The sequence below is a fragment of the Panicum virgatum genome, chromosome 6N (genome assembly GCF_016808335.1).
Source record: "Panicum virgatum strain AP13 chromosome 6N, P.virgatum_v5, whole genome shotgun sequence".
NCBI lineage: Eukaryota > Viridiplantae > Streptophyta > Magnoliopsida > Poales > Poaceae > Panicum > Panicum virgatum.
The window spans coordinates 15,140,624-15,161,220 of NC_053150.1; the positions used below are offsets into that span (position 1 = coordinate 15,140,624).

At 46.7% G+C, this 20,597-nt stretch overlaps 1 protein-coding gene across 1 annotated transcript; it reads right to left on the reverse strand.

Annotated features, from left to right (window-relative positions):
• Positions 1-11,539: 11,539 nt before the first annotated feature.
• On the reverse strand, positions 11,540-12,295 carry LOC120677956. Its single transcript, XM_039959135.1, has one exon. It carries the CDS (start codon positions 12,293-12,295, stop codon positions 11,540-11,542), a length of 756 nt encoding a protein of 251 aa, XP_039815069.1.
• Positions 12,296-20,597: the final 8,302 nt, after the last annotated feature.

Sequence of the window (20,597 nt, forward strand, 5' to 3'; positions counted from 1 at the left end):
ATCCACACTAGAGGAAATTCCTGTGGTATGCGAGTACACCGATGTTTTTCCAGATGACTTGCCAGGAATGCCACCAGATAGAGAGATTGAGTTTGTTATTGAACTACAGCCAGGCACTGCCCCTATCTCCAAGAGACCATATAGAATGCCACCTAAGGAGTTGGCCGAGTTAAAAATTCAACTTCAAGAGCTTCTGGACAAAGGCTTCATTCGCCCTAGTGCATCACCTTGGGGTTGTCCAGCTCTCTTTGTAAAGAAAAATGATGATAGTTTGAGGTTGTGTGTGGACTACCGACCTCTCAATGCAGTGACAATTAAAAATAAATATCCACTTCCCCGCATTGATGTTCTCTTTGATCAACTAGCTGGAGCTAGAATTTTCTCAAAGATTGATCTTCCCTCTGGCTATCATCAGATCAAGATTCGTCCGTGCGATATTCCTAAGACCGCCTTCTCCACACGATATGGACTATATGAATATTTGGTCATGTCTTTTGGTCTCACAAATGCTCCTGCATATTTCATGTATCTCATGAACTCGGTATTCATGCCTGAGCTTGACAAGTTCGTCGTGGTTTTCATCGATGACATCCTTATCTATTCCAAGAATGAGGAAGACCATGCTAAGCACCTGCGCATTATTCTCCAACATCTTCGGGACCATCAGCTCTATGCTAAATTTTCCAAGTGTGAATTCTGGCTAGATAGTGTGAAATTCTTGGGCCACACTATTTCTAGCGAAGGCATAGCGGTGGATCCTAGCAAAGTGCAAGAAGTGATGGACTGGAAACCTCCTACCTCCGTTCATCAGATTCGCAGTTTTCTTGGTTTAGCCGGATATTATCGCCGATTCATTCCGGATTTCTCCAGAATTGCTAAGCCGATGACTGAACTGTTGAAGAAAGGAGTAAAATTTGTGTGGGATGAAAAATGTGAAAAGGCTTTCCACACACTAAGAGAGAAGTTGACTACAGCACCTGTCTTAGCTCAACCTGATAATACCAAGTCCTTTGACGTGTATTGTGACGCGTCGGGTACTGGTCTTGGTTGTGTGCTCATGCAAGATAATAGAGTTATTGCTTATGCTTCACAAGCTCTTCGACCCCATGAGCAGAATTATCCTACTCACGACCTTGAATTAGCGGCTGTCATTCACACTCTAAAAATATGGAAACACTATTTGATGGGTACACATTGCAACATATACACCGATCACAAAAGTCTCAAATATATCTTCACTCAAACTGATCTGAATATGAGACAAAGACGGTGGCTAGAATTAATCAAAGATTATGATCTTGAGGTGCACTATCACCCAGGAAAGGCTAATGTTGTAGCAGATGCACTAAGTCGCAAAGCTCATTGCCATTGCCTATCCGTGGAATCCTATTCTGAAACCCTCTGTCATGAGATGAGAAAGCTCTAGTTGGAAATGATTCCCCAAGGCACTTTAAATCACATCTCAGTTGAACCAACTCTTCATGATCAAATCATTATGGCCCAATTACATGATAAAGGTGTTGGGATCATTAAACAAAAACTCTCTCAAGGACAAAGGAAGTATAAGTGTTTTCGTCAAGACCATAACGGAGTTCTATGGTTTGAAAGTCGTTTAGTTGTTCCGAAAAATCATGATCTTCGGAAGCAAATTCTCGACGAGGCACATCTTTCCAAATTTTCTATTCACCCGGGCAGTACCAAGATGTACCAAGAACTTAGGCAAAATTTCTGGTGGACTAGGATGAAAAGAGAAATTGCTAAATATGTCTCGAATGTGACACTTGTCAGAGAGTAAAAGCCAGCCACTTGAGAGTAGCCGGTTTGCTTCAACCTTTGCCTATCCCATCGTGGAAATGGGAAGACATAAGTATGGACTTCATTGTTGGATTGCCAAACACATCCCAGAAGCATGATTCCATTTGGGTTATCGTGGATAGACTCACCAAGACGGTCCATTTCATTCCGGTCCATACTACTTACACTGCCAAGAAGTATGCTGAGATCTATCTCGATCGCATTGTGTGCTTGCACGGGGTACCCAAGACAATCATTTCTGATCGTGGTACACAATTTGTTGCACGCTTTTGGGAATAGTTGCAAGCATCTCGTGGGACCAAATTGATTCGAAGCTCAGCTTATCACCCACAAACTGATGGACAAACGGAGAGGGTGAACCAAATCCTGGAAGACATGTTGAGAGCTTGTGTCATTCATTATGATAAGAGTTGGGACAAATGCCTAGCTCTAGCAGAGTTCTCATACAACAATAATTACCAAGAGAGTTTGAAAATGGCACCATTTGAGGCCTTATATGGTCGACGGTGTCGTACCCCTTTGAGCTGGTCGCAAGTCGGAGAACGAGTGGTCTTCGGACCCGATCTCGTAACAGAGGCAGAAGAGAAAGTACGGGTAATACAAGAGAATCTAAAAGCCGCCCAGTCTAGACAAAAGAGTTATTTTGATAAAAGGAGAGACCCTTTGCAATTTGAAGTGGGTGATCATGTCTATCTTCGAGTCTCGCCAACCAAGGGTGTGCAGAGATTCGGAGTAAAGGGCAAATTAGCTCCCCGATATGTTGGCCCTTATGAAATCACTGAAATTTGTGGACCCGTAGCCAATAGATTGCGACTTCCTCCTCGACTTACAGCAGTACATAATGTTTTCCATGTTTCTCAACTCAAGAAATGTGTTCGAGTTCCCACCGAGATCATTGAACAAACAGAAATATTGGTAGAACCAGATCTCTCTTATGTCGAGTATCCTATCAAGGTTCTTAATCAAAAGGAAAGGGTCACTCGAAGAAAAGCAGTTAAAATGTACAAGATTCAATGGAGTCACCATACCGAAGAGGAAGCTACTTGGGAAACTGAAAGCTGCCTAAATCAAAATTTCCCCGGTTTTCTGAATACTACTGGAGGTACATCCCCTTTTCCTCGCTTAGCTTGCTTATCTGAATCTCGGGACGAGATTCTTTTAAGAAGAGTAGGCTGTAACACCACCGGTGTTTATCACTGTTTAAACATGCAATTAACATAAAATGACACGTTAAACCCCTAAATTTGCAATTTCTTAAAAAGCCCGAAATCCGTTCAAATAGACCGAAAAGTCAACTTTCACACCTTCGCTCAAATGAATTTTTGTCAAAAACAAAAGTTGTAGAGTTTTACAATATAAACAACTTTCGTGTTCAAAGTTTTTTAAGTTACCACATGAAATTTGGAGCAAACCTCGAAAAACAGTAGGTTAAGGTGGTTTTCATTTAAACTTGAATTCAAATTTGTAACTTTCAATTCATTGCTCAAACAAATTTTTGCCTGAAAGGAAAGTTGTAGGAAATTGAATTTTAAACAACTTTCGTGTTCAAAATTTTTCGAGTTTCAATTGAAAATTTTGAGTTTGAACTAAGTCAAACCGTGGACTTTCTTTTCTCTCTCTCCACTCCTTTTCTCTCTCCCCTCTCTCTCTCTCCCTCGCTGACCCTCCCCTGCACTGAGTGCGCAGGCACTCGAGCACGCCCGCGCATGTGCTCGCTGTGCCACTGCCGCTCGCTGCACCTACTGCCTGGCCGCGCGCCGCTGACTCCCTCCCCGCTCGAGTGCGCACGCCCCGCACGCCCGCTGACCTTCCCCTCCCCCAGCCCGTCAAGCCTGCCGTCGACGAGCACGCCGCGACACACGCTCGGCGACGCGCCGCGACGCCACCGTGGAGCCCAAACGAGCCGGCCTTGCACCAGCCAAGCCGCTGACCACGGCCGGCCATCAATGCCGCGCGCCACCGATGCCCCAAACCTCCCCACTGCTCCCCTGACCCGGCCTTTACTCCTGCGCGGCGAGCACGCAACCGCGAGGCCGCGCACGCGCCGAGCTCGCCCTTCTTCTACGCCCCTCCCCCTCCTGCCGAGCTCCCCTCACTATTTGCTTCGCCCAAGGGCGTTCCACCCTCCCACACTGCTCCCCTTCCCTCACCAAGCCGCGCCGCGCCGCCCCAGTGCCAGAACGCGCTGCCGCCCTGCCATTGCCGCCCTCGCTCGAGCTCACTGTGGAGCCCCTACCTTTGGTGCCCCTCGGTCCAAATTAAACCCCGGAACGGGACCTCCTCGCCGTGGTGAAGCCCCACGGACAAGCCTCGCCCACCCCCATCGCTGTCGGGCGCCGCCGTCGCGGGCAGAGCCGCCGCCGGCCACCGCCCGCCGGTGAACCCCCTCTTCCGCCCTTCCTCGACCCAATTTGACTCGCCCACGAGCTCCCTCACCTCCCACCGGTGCTCGGTGACCCAAACTCCACCGCCCAGAGCCGCCGGAGCGCTGCCGCCGCAGCTCGCCACCACCGCCGGCCGTGCTGCTACACCGCTGACCCTGCTCCGGCCATCCCCGTCGACCACAACACCCACCCACAGGTAGAGCTCGGTGAGCTCTCACCCCTGGACGCCATCCCCACCGCCGGCGAGCCTCCTCCTCGCCGGGAAACCCCCGCCGCCGCCTCCCTTGTCCCAACTCCGGCCAAGGGGTTATGTGTGAGCCCCCAAATTGTTCCAGGGGCCTAGATGCTAGTTTCCGTTTCATTTTTCTTTTTGTTTTGAAAAACAGCAAACTTGTAAATTCGTTTAAAAATCGTAGAAAAATCAGAAAAATGCAAACTCAACTATTATGTAATCTTTGCAAAGAAATATACAACTTTTGTTACATGCATGAGCTGTTAGCCATTTTTGGTCAATAGTTTTTGCTTTAATTAAAATACAAATAAAATAGAGCTTTTAATATATCTCAAGTTACAAGCATGAGCTGTTAGCCATTTTTGGTCAGTGGGTCACATGTTAGATGTATAAACTTGTTTAAAAGTTTCGTGGATAGTTGACATGCCTAGCTATCAGTTTATTTAAATCTTGATGTATGCCTAGGATAGATAGTTTTATTTGTCCAAGTTGCTATGATAGGTTTCATAGGTTAAAACTTTTACAGTACCTGTATTTTCATTTCCAGAGTCTACAGAAAAATTTTTAGAATTATTAGTTAAATCCAACTGGACCAAATAATTTTTGGGGGGGATAGGTACATTAAATCATGAAAAATAGTTCCTGCACATGAAAAATTCTGATAATTGTTTTAGGGGTTAACTTTGAGTATATAACCATGATGGTAAAAGATGAGGCTCTGGAACTTGTAATATCAGTCTGTGGAATTTAGTTTTGATCCATGCAGCTATACATTGTGCTATTTTTCATGCCTTGTGTAATGCTTAGTTAAATCTGAAATTCTTACAGTAGACTTACCATAAGTTTAGGAACACTCAGTAAAAATTTTAGCATCTTTACTTGTAGGGTTTGATCTGTATAAATGAATCTTAATCCTAGCAGTGGCTGTTTAATACATTTTTAATAATTAATATGCTCACTGAAAATAGCTGAAAATTTTATGGAAGGTTTGTACTTAAATAGTTGACTCTCCACAAAAATTTCATCTTCATAAGCTATACGCATCAGCTGTTTTAAATATTCCATGCTTGCACTTGAAAATAATCTTTCTAAAAATAACAAAACCATCACTTACTTAATGAGTTATAGTTAATCTAGATAATACTCTATAAATGATTGCCCAAGGAGATGTAAAGAAAATATTTTACAACCCTATAGTGAGGACTTGAATAAATCGTTATCACCAAAGTAACTCACGCATATGCATTTCATGTAGATTTGTCTACTCTCGCTGACGGTACGTACGAGCTGGTGCCGGAGTCCGAGAGTGAGCAGCGTGAAGCTCAAGTTAACCTAACTGAAATCACTGAAGACCTGAACCAGAGTTCAGAAGAGCCCAAGGCTAGCTCCGCTCAGGAAGGCAAGCCCCGGAGCATGTCCTATCTAGTTTAAATTTTATGCAACTTATTATTATTCCTATCTACTTGTGCATTTAAGTTTGTAGGAATTATTTGGAACCTTAGTTGCATGATCCTAGGTACCTATGCTTGAACACTAGTATGTGTAGGTCGCTAGTTGGCTATGCTAATGGTTCGGTAGAAGTCGAGTGATTTCCTGTCACTCGCGAGCTCATATGAGTTGAATGTCTACTACACACTGCAATATAAGGTTTACGGGCGGGGTTGTTGTACTTGTGATACCCCGTCTGATTAGCGAAAAATGGATAAGGCCGCGGTGTGTGGTAGTAGTGGTTAAGCGTTTGAACGTATTAACCACATGCCGAGAATATGGTAATCGGTAAGCTTAAGTATCTGATGGAACCGGTCGTGGAACATACTCCCCACTGTCTGGTCTTTGGTCACGCACGGGTGCAGGGCACCCTAGGGCGGTGGGCCTATTCCACGCCCGGGGAAAAAGGGGAAATATTGCATGTGTGACTCTGGGAGTAACCACGTGACGTGTGGTTAGGTCTACCTTGCAAGGTTAACCAATTCGATTCGAATCGTCCGTCTCTCACGGATATTGAGACTGCTTAACCCTTTTGCCACATAGAGTAAGAAGTGGAACAATGAGGATGATGAATATGGTTGAATGATGAAAAATAATTGTATTCCACCATGTATGCTATTGGATAGATGCTCACTTAGAATGGTCAACTGAATTAGAATTCTGAAGCTAAAAGTTGAAATTAAGGATTTACTCTTAGTTGCTTGTCAGCGAAGCAAAACCCTCCAGCCAAAAGCCTTGCATGTCTAGATAGTGGGTTAAATATACCCATAGTCGGGTAAGCCTTGCTGAGTATTAGTATACTCAGCCTTGCTTGTGGCTCAATTTTGTTTTCAGGTGATACGTTTGAAGATCAGATAGCTAGTTTGACTTGGCCGTGTATTTTACCTCCTAGTTGGTCGGTGGAGTGGGATACGACTCCGGCCAACGATGGCAATGCCGAGTGATGTCATGTACGAGCTTCATTATGACATCTTGTATCGTCGTTTAGAACTCGCTTTATTTCCGCTGCAGTTGAACTCTGAACTACTTTCAATTTGAACTTCAAGTATCTTTCTGAGATTTCGAACTTGGTTTGTAATAATTAAGTTAAGACTCTGTAATGTAATGTATTTGTGAAATGTTGTACTCTCTGGACTCACCTTCGTGTGGGTTACATGTAAGCTTTGGGTTCGATCGACGCTCAGGTGGATTCTTCGGGACTTTACCCGACAGCCATGCCGGATTACTCCGTTTGAAGTGCGTGTTAGCCGGGATTACCTTTAGGGTGATGGTTAGCGCACTTGAGCCGGATTAATTAGGGCGGTGCTGCCACACATCACCCCATGACCGTTGCAGTTCCTGATCACATAACCCCAGGCTCCATCCTTTTCTGCTTCACGAAACGCAGCATCAGTGTTAATTTTCAGCACATCTGGTGGAGGGGGCATCCATCTGCTTTTTGCTCTTCTGCCATTATTTGCATGGCCCGAGTTATAATACTCTAATTGGTGAGAACAGTTGGCAAATAGCACAGCTCGGCGAGTAACATCTTCTACTGAAAGAGGCCCTTCTCTAGCATTAACTTTGTTGCCACTCATCCACCAGGACGACAACATATATATGATAAGATGTCTTCTTTCCCGATTCAGCTTGAGCATCACCTCCACCACCCCTCGAGAAGAATGAACAGTGAGCAGTTGTAATCTCACATCCTCTAGATTCAGATTTTGCCAACATCTCTTCACCAGCTTGCATTTTAGAAAACAGTGACCCCCGTCCTCATCTAAACGGCCACACACAGGGCATCGTGTGTCTATATCCATTCCTCTTCTCGCGATGTTCATGCGGAGTGGTAGGCTGTTATGGGCAAACCGCCAGAAGAATTGTTTTATCTTTGGAATGCAATCCAATTTCCAGATTTTCCCCCATACATTATCTGCTTCTTCAAGATCAGAACCACTTGACGAACCAGCCTGTTTTATCTTTGATTGTTCTCTCTTATCCTCTAGGACATGATAGGCGGAATTCACAGAGAAGATGCCTCTATGATCATAATGCCATGCCACCATATCATCATAATCTGGTCTGATCGGAATAGATAGAATGTTCTTCGCATCCTCTGGCCAAAAGATCTCACAAATGAGTTCCTCATCCCATGTGCCCGTGGCAGGTGAAATCAGATCAGACACTTTGGACAGAAAAACTCTTCCTCTGGTGTGATCGGCCTCCTTGTGACCCTGTTTGGAATCCAAGGATCACTCCAAATATTAATTTTTGAGCCGTCTCCCACTCTCCATATCAGGCCTTCCTTCAAAGCTTCAATCCCTCGTAATAAGCTCCTCCAGGAGTATGAAATCCCTGGTTTTTCTTTTGCAGTCAACAAGTCCCCATTTGGGAAATACTTAGCACGTAGAACCTGTGCACATAGTGAATCCGGTTCCAGGCGCCAACCCTATCTAGCTAACATAGCCAGGTTAAACAAATGCAGATCTCTAAAGCCCATTCCACTTTTCCCCTTCCTGCTGCACAACCGATCCCAAGAGAGCCAATGCATCTTATTTTCATTTTCCTGTTGAGCCCACCAAAATCTGCAGACCATTCTTCCAATGTCATCACACAGCGATTTTGTCAAGTCAAAGCAAGACATAGCATACGATGGAATGGCTTGTGCTACTGCTTTTATCAACACATCCTTCCCTGCCCCGGACAAGCATTTCTCCTTCCACCCCTGGATCCTCTTCCATACTCTTTCCTTCAGATAAGCAAAAGTTTGGGCTTTGGATCTGCCCATGTATACAGGCAATCCAAGATACTTCTCGTTTCTAGCCTCTGACCCAACTTCGAGTTCTGCCATAAAACGACTTTTTGTTTGAGCTGAAGTATTCTTGCTAAACATCACAGATGACTTGTCTTTGTTTATTGTCTGCCCCGAACAATCCTCATACAGAGATAGAACATTTTGCACATGATCCACACTCCGGTCATCAATTTTGAAAAGGAGCAAGGAATCATCCGCAAACAATAGATGATTGATACTCGGTGCACTCTGACAAACACGAACACCAACTGTTTCACCACACCTTTCAGCTTTATTCAGCAGGCATGAGAAGGCCTCCTGCACAAATCAAGAAGAGATACGGGGAGAGGGGGTCTCCTTGCTGCAGTCCCCGATGGGGAATGATCTCTTTAGTTAGCTCACCATTTACACGGATTCGGTAACGGACCGTGAACACAAACCGCATTACAATTTCCACCCATTCTTGCTGGAAGCCTAACCTGCACATCATCCTCCTCAGAAAATCCCACTCCACCCGATCGTATGCCTTGCTCATATCCAGCTTTAGTGCCGCATAGCTATCTGCACCACTCCTCTTGGTCTGCATATAGTGAGTTAATTCATAGGCGAGCAAGACGTTATCTGTTATTAGATGCCTAGGGACAAAGGCGCTTTGATTCAGTGAGATGACATCGGGTAGAACTTTCTTTAGATGGTTGGAGAGTACCTTTGAAGCAATCTTGTAAATCACAATGCAGAGGCTGATCGGACGCAAATCCTTTAACTTCTCCGGGTTTTTAACTTTTGGTATGAGAACCACTGTTGTATCATTCCACCCCTCTTGCATTGCTCCACCATTCAGAAGTGCAATCACTTCCCTTGCCACCTCCTTTCTAACCGTGCCCCAATACTTCTTGTAAAACAGTGCTGGCATTCCATCTGGACCGGGCGCCTTTAGATCGCCCATACTGTCGAGTGCTTGCTTGACTTCTTCTTCCGTGTACTCCTTCAGCAGGTCCTCGTTCATTGCCACCGTCACACGAGACGGGACACATTGTAAGAGTTCGTCATAGCGAGAACTTGCACTAGACTGGAAGAGGGAATTATAAAAGTTAGTGATCAAGCTATGCAGGCCCCCTTCATCCTCCAGCACACGCCATCCTCCTTCACAAGTCGGGTGATTCGGTTCCTTCTCCTCCTCTCAGACTCGAACTTGAGGAAATAGTTCGTATTGCGATCGCCATGTTGCAACCAGTGTGTCGACGCATGCTGCTTCCAATATTACTCCCGTTGATTTTCAAGCTTGTCCAGCCTGTATCTCAGAATTTCTTCCCGGACCACACTGTCTTTTGTTATGTTGCTTCTTCTGCACGTCTCCAATTTTTTCTTCAGAAACTTTATGCGTTTCTCCAGCTCGCCCAGTGTGTTGCTTCCCCAATTAGATAATTCAGTCGCTACCGCCCTCACCGCATTAGCCACCTTCCCTCCCCGCGCTTCCACAGTGAGCTTCCATGCATTTTCAACCACCACCTCACAGCCCTCCCCGTGTACCCATCCTGCTTCAAAGCGGAAAGCAGGTTTTGAGCGACGCCGTCCCGGGAATTGCGATCTTCCATATTGACTATCACTGGCCGATGATCCGAGTGACGTGGATCTCCATTCCGCACAGAGAAGTTCGGGAACCGAGAGCACTAAGCCACATCTCCCACCGCACGATCCAACCTATAGCGGATATAATGATCACTCGTATGGCTATTATTCCTCCATGTGAATATGTCACCCGTATAGCCAAGGTCAAAGAGCCCACACACCTCCAGCTACTCCCTGAATCTGTCCATGCAGACTTGAGGCCTTGGTATGCCCCCTCCTTCTCATGCCCAAATAGGATCTCGTTAAAATCGCCCACACAAAGCCAGGGGCACCTCACAACTACACTTGCCGCATTCAGCGTTCTCATTGCACTCCAAGAAAGCTCTTTTCTATCCAACTTTGGCTCTCCATAAAAGCCAGTCAGCCGCCATGTAGAACCATCCTCCTCCTCCACTTCTCTGTCTATATACAGCCGAGACGCTGCACGAAGATGAAACTTTATGCCACTTCTCCAGAAGATTGCAAGCCCACCGCTTTGCCCTTCGCAATCTTTGGTCACCAAATTCACCAACCCTAGACGCCAGCGAAGCCACTCTATTCACCTTCTGTCCATTTTTGTTTCGGACAGAAAGAGAATGTCAGGGTCCTCCTCCTTTTGGATATCCAGAAGGCCACGAACTGCCGGGCCGTTCCCTAGCCCCTAGCAGTTCCACGCGATGATCTTCATTGGTTCTCGCAGGGCTGATCCTGCAGCCCCGCGTCAGACATTTGTGTGTCTAGTTTCTGCTTCTTCCCATCAGCCACTCCATCCTCCAATCCAACCAATGATCTTTTCTTCTCCTTAGGACTGGCGTCACCCACATTGCCTTTCTGCTCATTTGGCCGTGCACGCTTTTTGTAAGTTCCAGGTTTTCTCCCTCCTTGTCCTCCACCACCAGCACCATCTTTCTCCCCTTTATCAGATGGCTCCTTGTCATCTACGTTCATGGCACTGTTCACATGAATGTTCCCAGTGTCATCTCCCCCCCCCCCCTTTCTTCTGTGTCACCGCCCCAACAGCAATATCATTCTTTTTTGTTCCATCATTTCCATCTCCCTCAAACACAAAAAGAACTTTCTTCGAGGCACCCTCCACCTGTTGCCCTGCCTTAAGCTTCAAAGGGCTAGTCACCTCCTCTTTATCTCCTTTCATGTGCTCCACCCTTTTTCCCCCAGAATCTTCCGAGCTCTTACGCCAAGAAGGGGCATCACTACCCGCCTTGCCAGAGTTACTTTTCACCCCATGCTCGTCATGCCTCCTCTACTTCCCCCGGATTTCCTCCAAGAAGGAACGAAACGATCTCCCCCTGAACGTCCACCAAAACCCTCCTCCACCCTCTTCCTCTCCGGCATACATCTCAGGTATTTTGAGAATTGTTGTGTCTCACCCCTCTCCACCTCCACCTCACACACCTTGTCAGTATGACCAATGATTCCACACGTGTAGCAGAAATCCGGTAGGTATTCATATTCCACTGGGCACCAGAGCGGCTTATCCTCCTTTCCCACATACACCATCACTCCTCTCATGAGAGGTTTCCTGATATCCAACCTTACTTTGATCCGCAGGTATCTCCCAACAGCCGTATCATCTTCATCAAGATCCATGGTCATGAAAGTGCCAATCTCCTCCCCAATAGCCTCTCCAGTCGCCTTCTTCATCATACCAAGAGGGAGTTTCAACACACGGACCCAAATTGGAATGAAGGAGAAGTCCATCTCCTCTTTAGTTTTTGTTTCATCATAATCTATCACCATCACCAAGTCCTTCCCAAACATCCATGGGCCATCCTCTAGGGCACGCTTTTTCCCCGCCGCCTGAAAGAAGGTGATCAAGAAGTGGTTCTCTCCTAGATCCTTGCACTGGATCCCTTTGATCGGACACCAGATTCTCCCCAAGGTGTGCTTCAGCCCCTCCCCATTTACTAGCTTCTCCACGAGGACCTTGCATACTACCTGCGGTTCGCCAGATTTTGCCCGATCTGGATCCATCGACGAAACCCTAATTCCTTTTTTCTCCGTTGCCGATAGCTTCATGCGCTCCATCATGCCATCCACCGCCTCCATCCTCCACCCTACCAGCACCTCCTCCAAACGCCAACAGATTTCTGGGAAACCAGGAACCGTCACTGAGCACAGGAGCGGAGTCTAGGGCTAGCAGATTTAGGTTGGGCTCCGAAGAGATTTAGACGTGGACACAACTGTGAAACTGGGACGTGGACTCGAGATCGGATCACTAGCGAGGAGATCAGATCAGGCAAGGGATGGAGGGAAGATGCAGGAAGAAGAAGACGAAACCCTAGTCGCCGCACGTACACCTCGAGTCGCCTAGAGACCTAGGCGCCGAGGAACAGTCGGCCCGCTCGACCTCTGGTCTGCCATCCTTTTGGCCTGCACAATCTCGATAAAATGGGAGTAGTTGTGTGTCTCTTTGGTGTCAATATTAAGTGGGTGCCCGTCCCACCTGCTAGAGCATCTCGACCTCCACGAGCGAACCAGGCAACCAGCCAGCCGTCATTTTTGGTTTTAGGCCTTTTTTCGAAAGAGTTGCTCAAATACGCCCCTACCGGAATGCTTTCCAAAAATGGATCCTTAGTCTGCCGCCATTCATGATGGTGTTGAGCTATAACGTCTCGGCGCTAGCTGCTATGGCGCCGAGCTATTATTCTGTAGATAGATCTCAAAGTTTCAAATTAAAAGAACAATTATTGCAAGAATCATACAAAATATTGTAGCTGATCAGCCGGTTAGGGCTCAAGCCACCTAAGCCTAAGGTCATGCGTTCGAACCTAGCCCCACCTCTAAATAGAATTTTTGCTACATTTTTATTTTATAAGCAATTATAAATTGATTTTTTGCTACATTTAGGAAAATAATTTTTTCAGCTAGCTTCCGCTTGCAAGTCATTCATTCGCGTTCGAACCTAGCCCCAGCTCTAAATAGAATTTTTGCTACATTTTTATTTTATAAGCAATTATAGATAGATTTTTTGCTACATTTAGGTCAATAATTTTTGCAGCTAGCTTCCGCTTGCAAGTCATTCATTCTTACTCACTTCAATGAATTTTTTAAAAAACATTAATGTACGTGTGAATATTTTTTTTGCTACATTTTTATTTTATAAGAAATTACGACAAGAATTTTCGGAGCCATTACTTGAAGGGTTTTTAAACCACAAAGTCTCTAAGCTTAATTTTTTTATTGATAATATAGATAGATTGGGTATAACACGTCAAAATAAAATAGTTTTTACCTTCGTATGGGAAATGACCACTGACTATACATGCATGTTGGACAAACATGCAAAGTATGCTGTCGTTTTTCTACCGTGTATGATGCATGTACAGTGCCTCTCTCTCCTCATCGTGCCGGGAGCAAGCAAGTGTAAATGGTAAAAACAGTGCAAGCCATGCACAGTGCTAGAGTGACAGAGCAAGTGTACACGGACGTATGTACAGAGGTGTCAATGATCGATATCAACGATGATCCTTTGTTTAGACAGATCTGTCGTGCTCATGCACAGAGATAGAGACGAACGTAGCGTTGACGACCAAAATTGGCAAGACTGGGCGTACTGGTCTGACCGGTATGCATAGACCGGTCAAGGTGACTTTGTTAAAATTCATATTTGACTTCACCATTGGGTAGCTCTCGTCGAGATGATCAAAATGCATATATGGAATGTCCGATTTGAACTTCCGATGAGAGAGTTATAATTCCGGAAAGAATTGACTCAGACCCGGACCGGTCAGACCGGTTGGCAGGGGGCGGTCAGACCGGTCCCGACTGCCTAGTTCGAGTTATGAGTTGTATTTTGACCCAAAATTAATTAGTGTTTCGACTCCTAATGTGACCACCCCCCTATAAATATAAAGGGTTACGACTGACTGAGGGTATCCAATTGCATCTATCAAACACATTTTATCTTTTTACATTTTCTTTATACTAATCTTTTCCAACCTCAATATGCTGTTCTTTCTTCATTTCCATGGCGTTTGAAGACGCCTTAGCTGGCCTGCCAAGCTTAGAGCAACCCAAAGTGCATTTGCCCTGAGTATAACAGAGCAAGGAGTCGTTCAGATAAAGGAGTTGCAGCCACTATCCACCATCGATGTATTAATGGAGATGCAATCTTTAGGTACTTTATCTGATGTTCTATCTAGTTTTGTCAAGCATTTGATTGATAAGGAAGATAGTTCAGTTGCAATTCCTGTAATACAAAAGTCGGCTATTGAAAAGCCGACCAGTAATCCTTATAAAACTTTGCCTAATGTTGTTGGTCAAGATACAATTCGGCTGGTTCAAGCCGAATTTGTCAAATCAAATTCCCCTAGCAAGAACATAGAAATTAATTTTAGTACTTCTACGCTAGGGGGAGGAGCAACAAAAGGAAGGCAAAGGTGCCGGTTGCACCGCAATCGGTCTGACCGGTTATCCAATCGGTCTAACCGCCTCGTCTAGGGTTTCGCAAAATAAATCAAAACCAAAGATGGTTAAACCCAAGAAACCGGAGATTGGTGTTTGGAAAACTGTTGAATCCAAAAGCCGTCATAAGCAAGTAAAGGAAAAGCCGAAACCAAATAAGAAGCTTCTAGCTAGATCCTCAAAACAAAAGGATATCAAATATGCCAGTCGGGCTAAGAATTTCAAACAAACTCCAAATTCATCATCAAAATCGGCAATGGAATAATTTTTCTACATCAATATTGTTTTCATCGTATAGATCACATATGAATATGCCATGGGGTGCTTATTTCAGTATGTCTTATTCTTGTGCACCATGGTTTCATAATTCATATATGCCGTCTCTTCCTACGTATTTGTGCCCAAATTATATTATCTATAGGGAGCCGGCAATTAGTAAACCATCACCTACAAATAATGACCGTTTGTTCAGAAAAATCGATGTATGCAGAAAAAGAAATACAAGATAATTAAACAAGTCTATCGTGTCAAGAAAGATGGATGTTTGAACAAAAATCCAGATTTGACACTAGACAAAAAAAGCCGATTGTTGAAAAAACATCGGCTAGCTCCGTTGATCATATTGTCGCCAATGGAGATCACACTTCAAAGAATATAGCTGAACAAAAATCAAGTTCGGCAGGGGGGCAAGATGATCCCAAAGTGACTAGTTCTGAAGGGACCGGTCTAACCGATGACCAAACCGGTCTGACCGGTCATGCCAAAAATTCTGGCAGAATTCAAGGTGCCATGCCAAGAAACAAAGGGATGAAGAAGAAGCCAAGCTTTGCTGAATTGTTAGATAAATATCATAATATTGCCGAGCAAAAGCAAAACAATCGGCTTGAAAGGAATAAAGCAAGAAATTCTTCATCACCAACGGAGAAAAGGGATCAACGGTGATCGCATTGGTCTTCATCATTTATTCCGTCGATGCATAACCCATGGAACACGTATTCAGGTATACCCAATTATGGCATAACCCATGGAACACGTATTCAGGTATACCCAATTATGATCGATGGTGTTGGTATAATCCTTGGTTAACATATTATGACTATCAATCTCATACTTATGCCTTACTAAGGAGCCATGATTTGAGTAATCGACGGTATTGGCCGTGTCAGGATTTCAGTAATTGGATGTGCTATGGAATTTAAAAGCCGAAATAATTTGTTGATCTTAAGCCACAAATTGTCATATTCACTAGTTTTCTTATTTCGGCTACATTAGCATACATAGCAACTATAGAGAAGAAATAAATAGCTGATGTATTGTTAATCATCGCCCTTAGACAATTTTAGTTCAGATGAGTGTTCTTTGGCATGCAAGCTTTGCCAAAGAATATGGGGGAATATGTTGATGACCAAAATTAGCAAGACTGGGCGTGACCGGTATGCATAGACCGGTCAGACTGGTCAAGATGAATTTGTCAAAATGCATATTGGACTTCACCATTGCGTAGCTCTCGTAGAGACGATCAAAATGCATATATATGGAACGTCCGATTTGGACTTCGGATGAGAGAGTTATGACTCCGGGAAGAATTGACCCAGACCCAGACTGGTCGGACCGGTTGGTAGGGGCGGTTAGACCGGTCCGGTCCAGACTGTCCAGTCCAAGTTAGAAGTTGTATTTCGACATGAAATTAATTAGGGTTTCGACTCCTAATAGGGTAAGACCATCCCTTCCTATAAATATAAAGGATTACGGCCGATTGAGGGTATCCAATCGCATCTATCAAACACATTTTATCTTTTTACCATTTCTTTACCCTAATCTTTTCCAACCTCAATATGCTGTTCTTCCTTCGTCTCCATAGCATTTGAAGATGCCCTAGCTGGCCTGCCGAACTGAAGCGTCTCCTCATCAGAGAAGACTTAAAGTGATACATTATCAGTCCCAGGAGGCTGATAACACTTTATTACATAAGATGGTTCATCACCGTACAAACCTCCGAGGAGGTGGACACTCGATACATATGATAATAAGTAGTAACCAAGCTACGGAAAAACACCAGAGCGCGACCCACATGGGATCTAGCTCGGGCTCAGAGTACTGCGTCAGCGAAATCATCTTGAACAGGGCCGGTGCCACATGGATGCAGAACGATAACCCTACTCAGCGTCGTCTGGTACGAAGTCTGGGTCTTCCTTTGTAAAAAGTAAGAATGGGGTGAGTACAAACGTACTCAGCAAGTCCAACCACACCCACGGAGGGCGTTATATCAGAATATAATGCACATGTGAAACAAGGATAAGGTTACAGTTTATTTTGCGGAAAGCTAAATTTTATGCAAGGGTTTATTTAACAGAAAAACATTTCTAAAACCATCTTTTGTACCGAGTAACACAGGGTCCACATTTTAAACTGCTACCGGACTCCCCGTCCGTCGTAGCACACAGCACAACTGCCAGACACAATTCCAAAACAACACACGCTAGCCCATCCCGAAGAAACACTAGTTATGTGACCACACCGTAACTCGCCCAATACCGTGGGCACGGCTATTCGAATAGTTTTCAACTCTGCAGAGGTGTGCAACTTTACCCACAAGCGGGGTACCACAACTCGAGCACCGTAGTGTCGGTGTAGATCCCGACATAGCCATTACCCACCTTAGGTAGACCTGACTAGCCATCACGGAATTCACCAAGGGTTGATCGACCTAACTCTGAGGTATAACCGGGGTATAAGTCACACTGAGCATATCCCTTCTCCTTGGTTGCCCGTTGCTCTCAGCCTCCTGATGGCTATCACATCAACTAGTGGGAGTTATGCTAAGTCGTTGCCCATTCAACGGTCGAGTGGTTTGCACGATAGTGGAGTTAGGTGAGATGACAGACCAACTCGGTCCTTAGTTGTGATAAGATGGATATCTCCCTTCCTTGCCCGGCCACACAAGCACGAGCACACCACATGGCAAGTCACACAGAAATGCCATCCATCCCATCTAAACTCATTTTCCAAAATACCACATTTATCCCTTCCCACATACGCACACATTTTCTTTATAAAACAAGTTGTATTATGTGTAGAGTCCTAAGCGTTCTAATATCGATCAACGTCCAAGCAAAATCATACATTAATCTAGGTGGTCAAGGAATGGTTATCACAAATCAAGGAGTGGCTATCCAACCGTGTTTTCATGCAAGAAAAATATATGCAACTTTGTAAAACAGGCCATGGGGTCGTGTTTATAAAAACTAGGACAAAAACATGCATCAAAGGGCGGGATTGAACTTGCCGTCTTCGAAGCCTTCGGGGAGGTCCTGTCCTTCGGGCTCGGAGTTGCAGAACTGGTCCTCGTAATACTGCTCGTTGACGGGCTCTCCTTCATTCACACCGTGGTCTACGACGCATACAAACAAGCACACAATCAAGAAACAGAAATAAATGATTTATCGTTGAGCTCGAATCGGAAACAACTAAGTTAGGGAGTTCGGGGTACTATTTTTGAGCGGTTTCCGAATGGCATGGCCAAAACTAAGTTATGAGAGGCGTGGTAAAGTTTCGGGCCGATCAGAGTCCGTTTGATGCATGAAATGATAGATTGCACAAAGGTTCAGGGGTTAAATAGGGTCCAGGGGTTAAATAGGGTCCAGGGACTTATTTGCAAATATATTTGAGAAGACAGGGGCTTGGTTTGTAATTTCTAGAAATATTTGGGTTATTCTAAAAGGTTAAGGACTAAATTAGGATTATGTTTATATGGAAAAGGGGTTTATTTGGAAAAAGAAACTTAGGCAAGGGTTCTTTTGCAAAAGGGCCAAAGGTGGAGGGTTTCTTTAAGGAATAAGGGAAAAGGGAGGGGCTTTTGGGCAAAATGCCCTCTCTTCTTCCTCCTCCCTCCCGACCAGAACAGAGGAAGGGGATTGGGGGCGTTGGCGGCGCCAATCCCGGCGGCCAGGGGCTCGGGGGTGGCTCCGGAGTGGGGGAGAAGGGAGAGAGGGGCCCTCGAGGTCGATTCCCGGCCGCAGCTCGGGCGGAGGCGGCCCGGGTCGGCCTGGCTGCGACAGGGTGCGGCGGCGGGCATGGGGGCGGCGCTGCAGAGCTTGTAGGCGGCCCGGATCCGAGGGAAAAATGAGGAGAGGGTCTTGGAGGTCCTGATGCCCACCTTGGCTTGGGTTGTGGCGCTGCGGGGAGGGGAGCTCCGCGGTGGCCGGTGCTCGGGGCGGCGGTGATGGTGAGTGGTAGTGCTGGGAGTTCGGGGAGGCGGTCGTGGAGCGGAGGGGCGGTGCTGGGCGCCCTTTTATAGCCGATGTAGGTCGGTGTGGAGGGTCGTGGGCGGTGGCCGCGGCGTGGTCAGCTGGCGAGCTCCGCGGGCCCCATTAATGGCGATTGGCAGCTTGATTCGCGGCGCACAATGGTGACAAGACCGCTCGGCAGCGGCGAGCGGTGTGCCGGCCACTGTGGCACGTGGGGGTGGGCCGGCACTTGTGCGCGTCGCAAAGCGGCGTAGTGGCGAGGCGGCGGCCTGGCGGTGGCGCGAACGGCGAGCGGCCGCGTGGAGCACGCGTGGTACGGGCGCGCGCATGAACGGGGAGCGGCCGAGCGGGGCGTGTTGCGGCGTGCGTGGGCGGGCGGCGTGGCCTGGGCGCGGTGCGCGCGTGCGCGCACAGCGGCGCTCGCGCAGCGGGCAGGCGAGTTGGGGCCGGGGCGTGTGTGGTGGCGAGCGGCGGCGCATGCGCGGGCGCTGCGGCTCGGCGCACCGGGCGCCGCGTGCGTGCGCGTGTGCGCGTGCGCATGGGCAGGCCGGGGCGGCGCGCGCACAGGGCCGGGGCGCGCGGGCTGGGCAAGCGGGTGCGCAACGCGTGCGGCACGGGAGCGCGCTTGCGTGCGCGCAGAGAAGCAGGGCGAGCGTGCGCGCGGAGGAGGCGAGGTCAGGGCGGGGCCAAAGCGCGCGTGCGGGGAAGGCGGTCGGTGGCGGGCGGAGCGGTGTGCGGGACAGAGCAGGAGGGAGAAGGAGAAGGAAGGAGGGAGGGGGAAAAAGAAAAAGGAAAAGGAGAAAAGAAATGGAAAAGAGAAAAAAATTGGAGAAAAAGAGAAGAAAAATAGGAAGGAGGGAAAAGGGAGGAGGGGGCGAGCACGCGCCGGCGACGATCGCGGGGTGCGCGGGCCAGCGGAATCTGCGGCGACGACCGCGGCTGGTCGGCCACGCGTGTGTCGCCGGGCGACACGCCGCGCGTCGCGCGGAGTGGGAAAAGAAAAATAATTAGGAGTTCGCAATGGGCCATTGGGTGTTCAGGACAGGGAGAAATTCTCGGAATTTAGGGTTTATGCTTTAGGAGGATCTTGAGCTAAACGATGAAAAATAATTTTGAAAATAACTTGGTGCGTGATTTATTTTTGTGGATTTTTGGGATGTTACACGAACTTAGGGTAACCCAAGATGCGCTTGCCCTGACGGGTCCCTTCCGGGTGAGAGTTCGTTGGATCTTCGTCGGACTGCTTCGACGAGACCGATCTGATCGGCGACCAAACTGGTCTGACCGGAGCTTGCGGAGGCGCTGCAAGGAGCGTCGCTGCGTGCTGCACGTTCAAGTGCCATCGTGTGTTGGCCTCGAATCGGCGTCAACCCGTAGCTAGCTAGCTACGATACATAATTAGGAGTTAGCTTGGTCCTGAGTTTGCAGGTAGTGTTGAAATCTTTTCCCCACTTTGAGTTTGCAAGTGTACAAATTAACTTGGGACAGTTAGTTTTGTTAAAATTTCTTGTCATCTACATCTTCAACCAAAAAATTCTGATCAATTTAATATCCGGTACGGTACTGTGTCTTCCCTTGGTGTCAGCTTAAACGCTTCAGATTTTGTACACTTGCCACAGTTT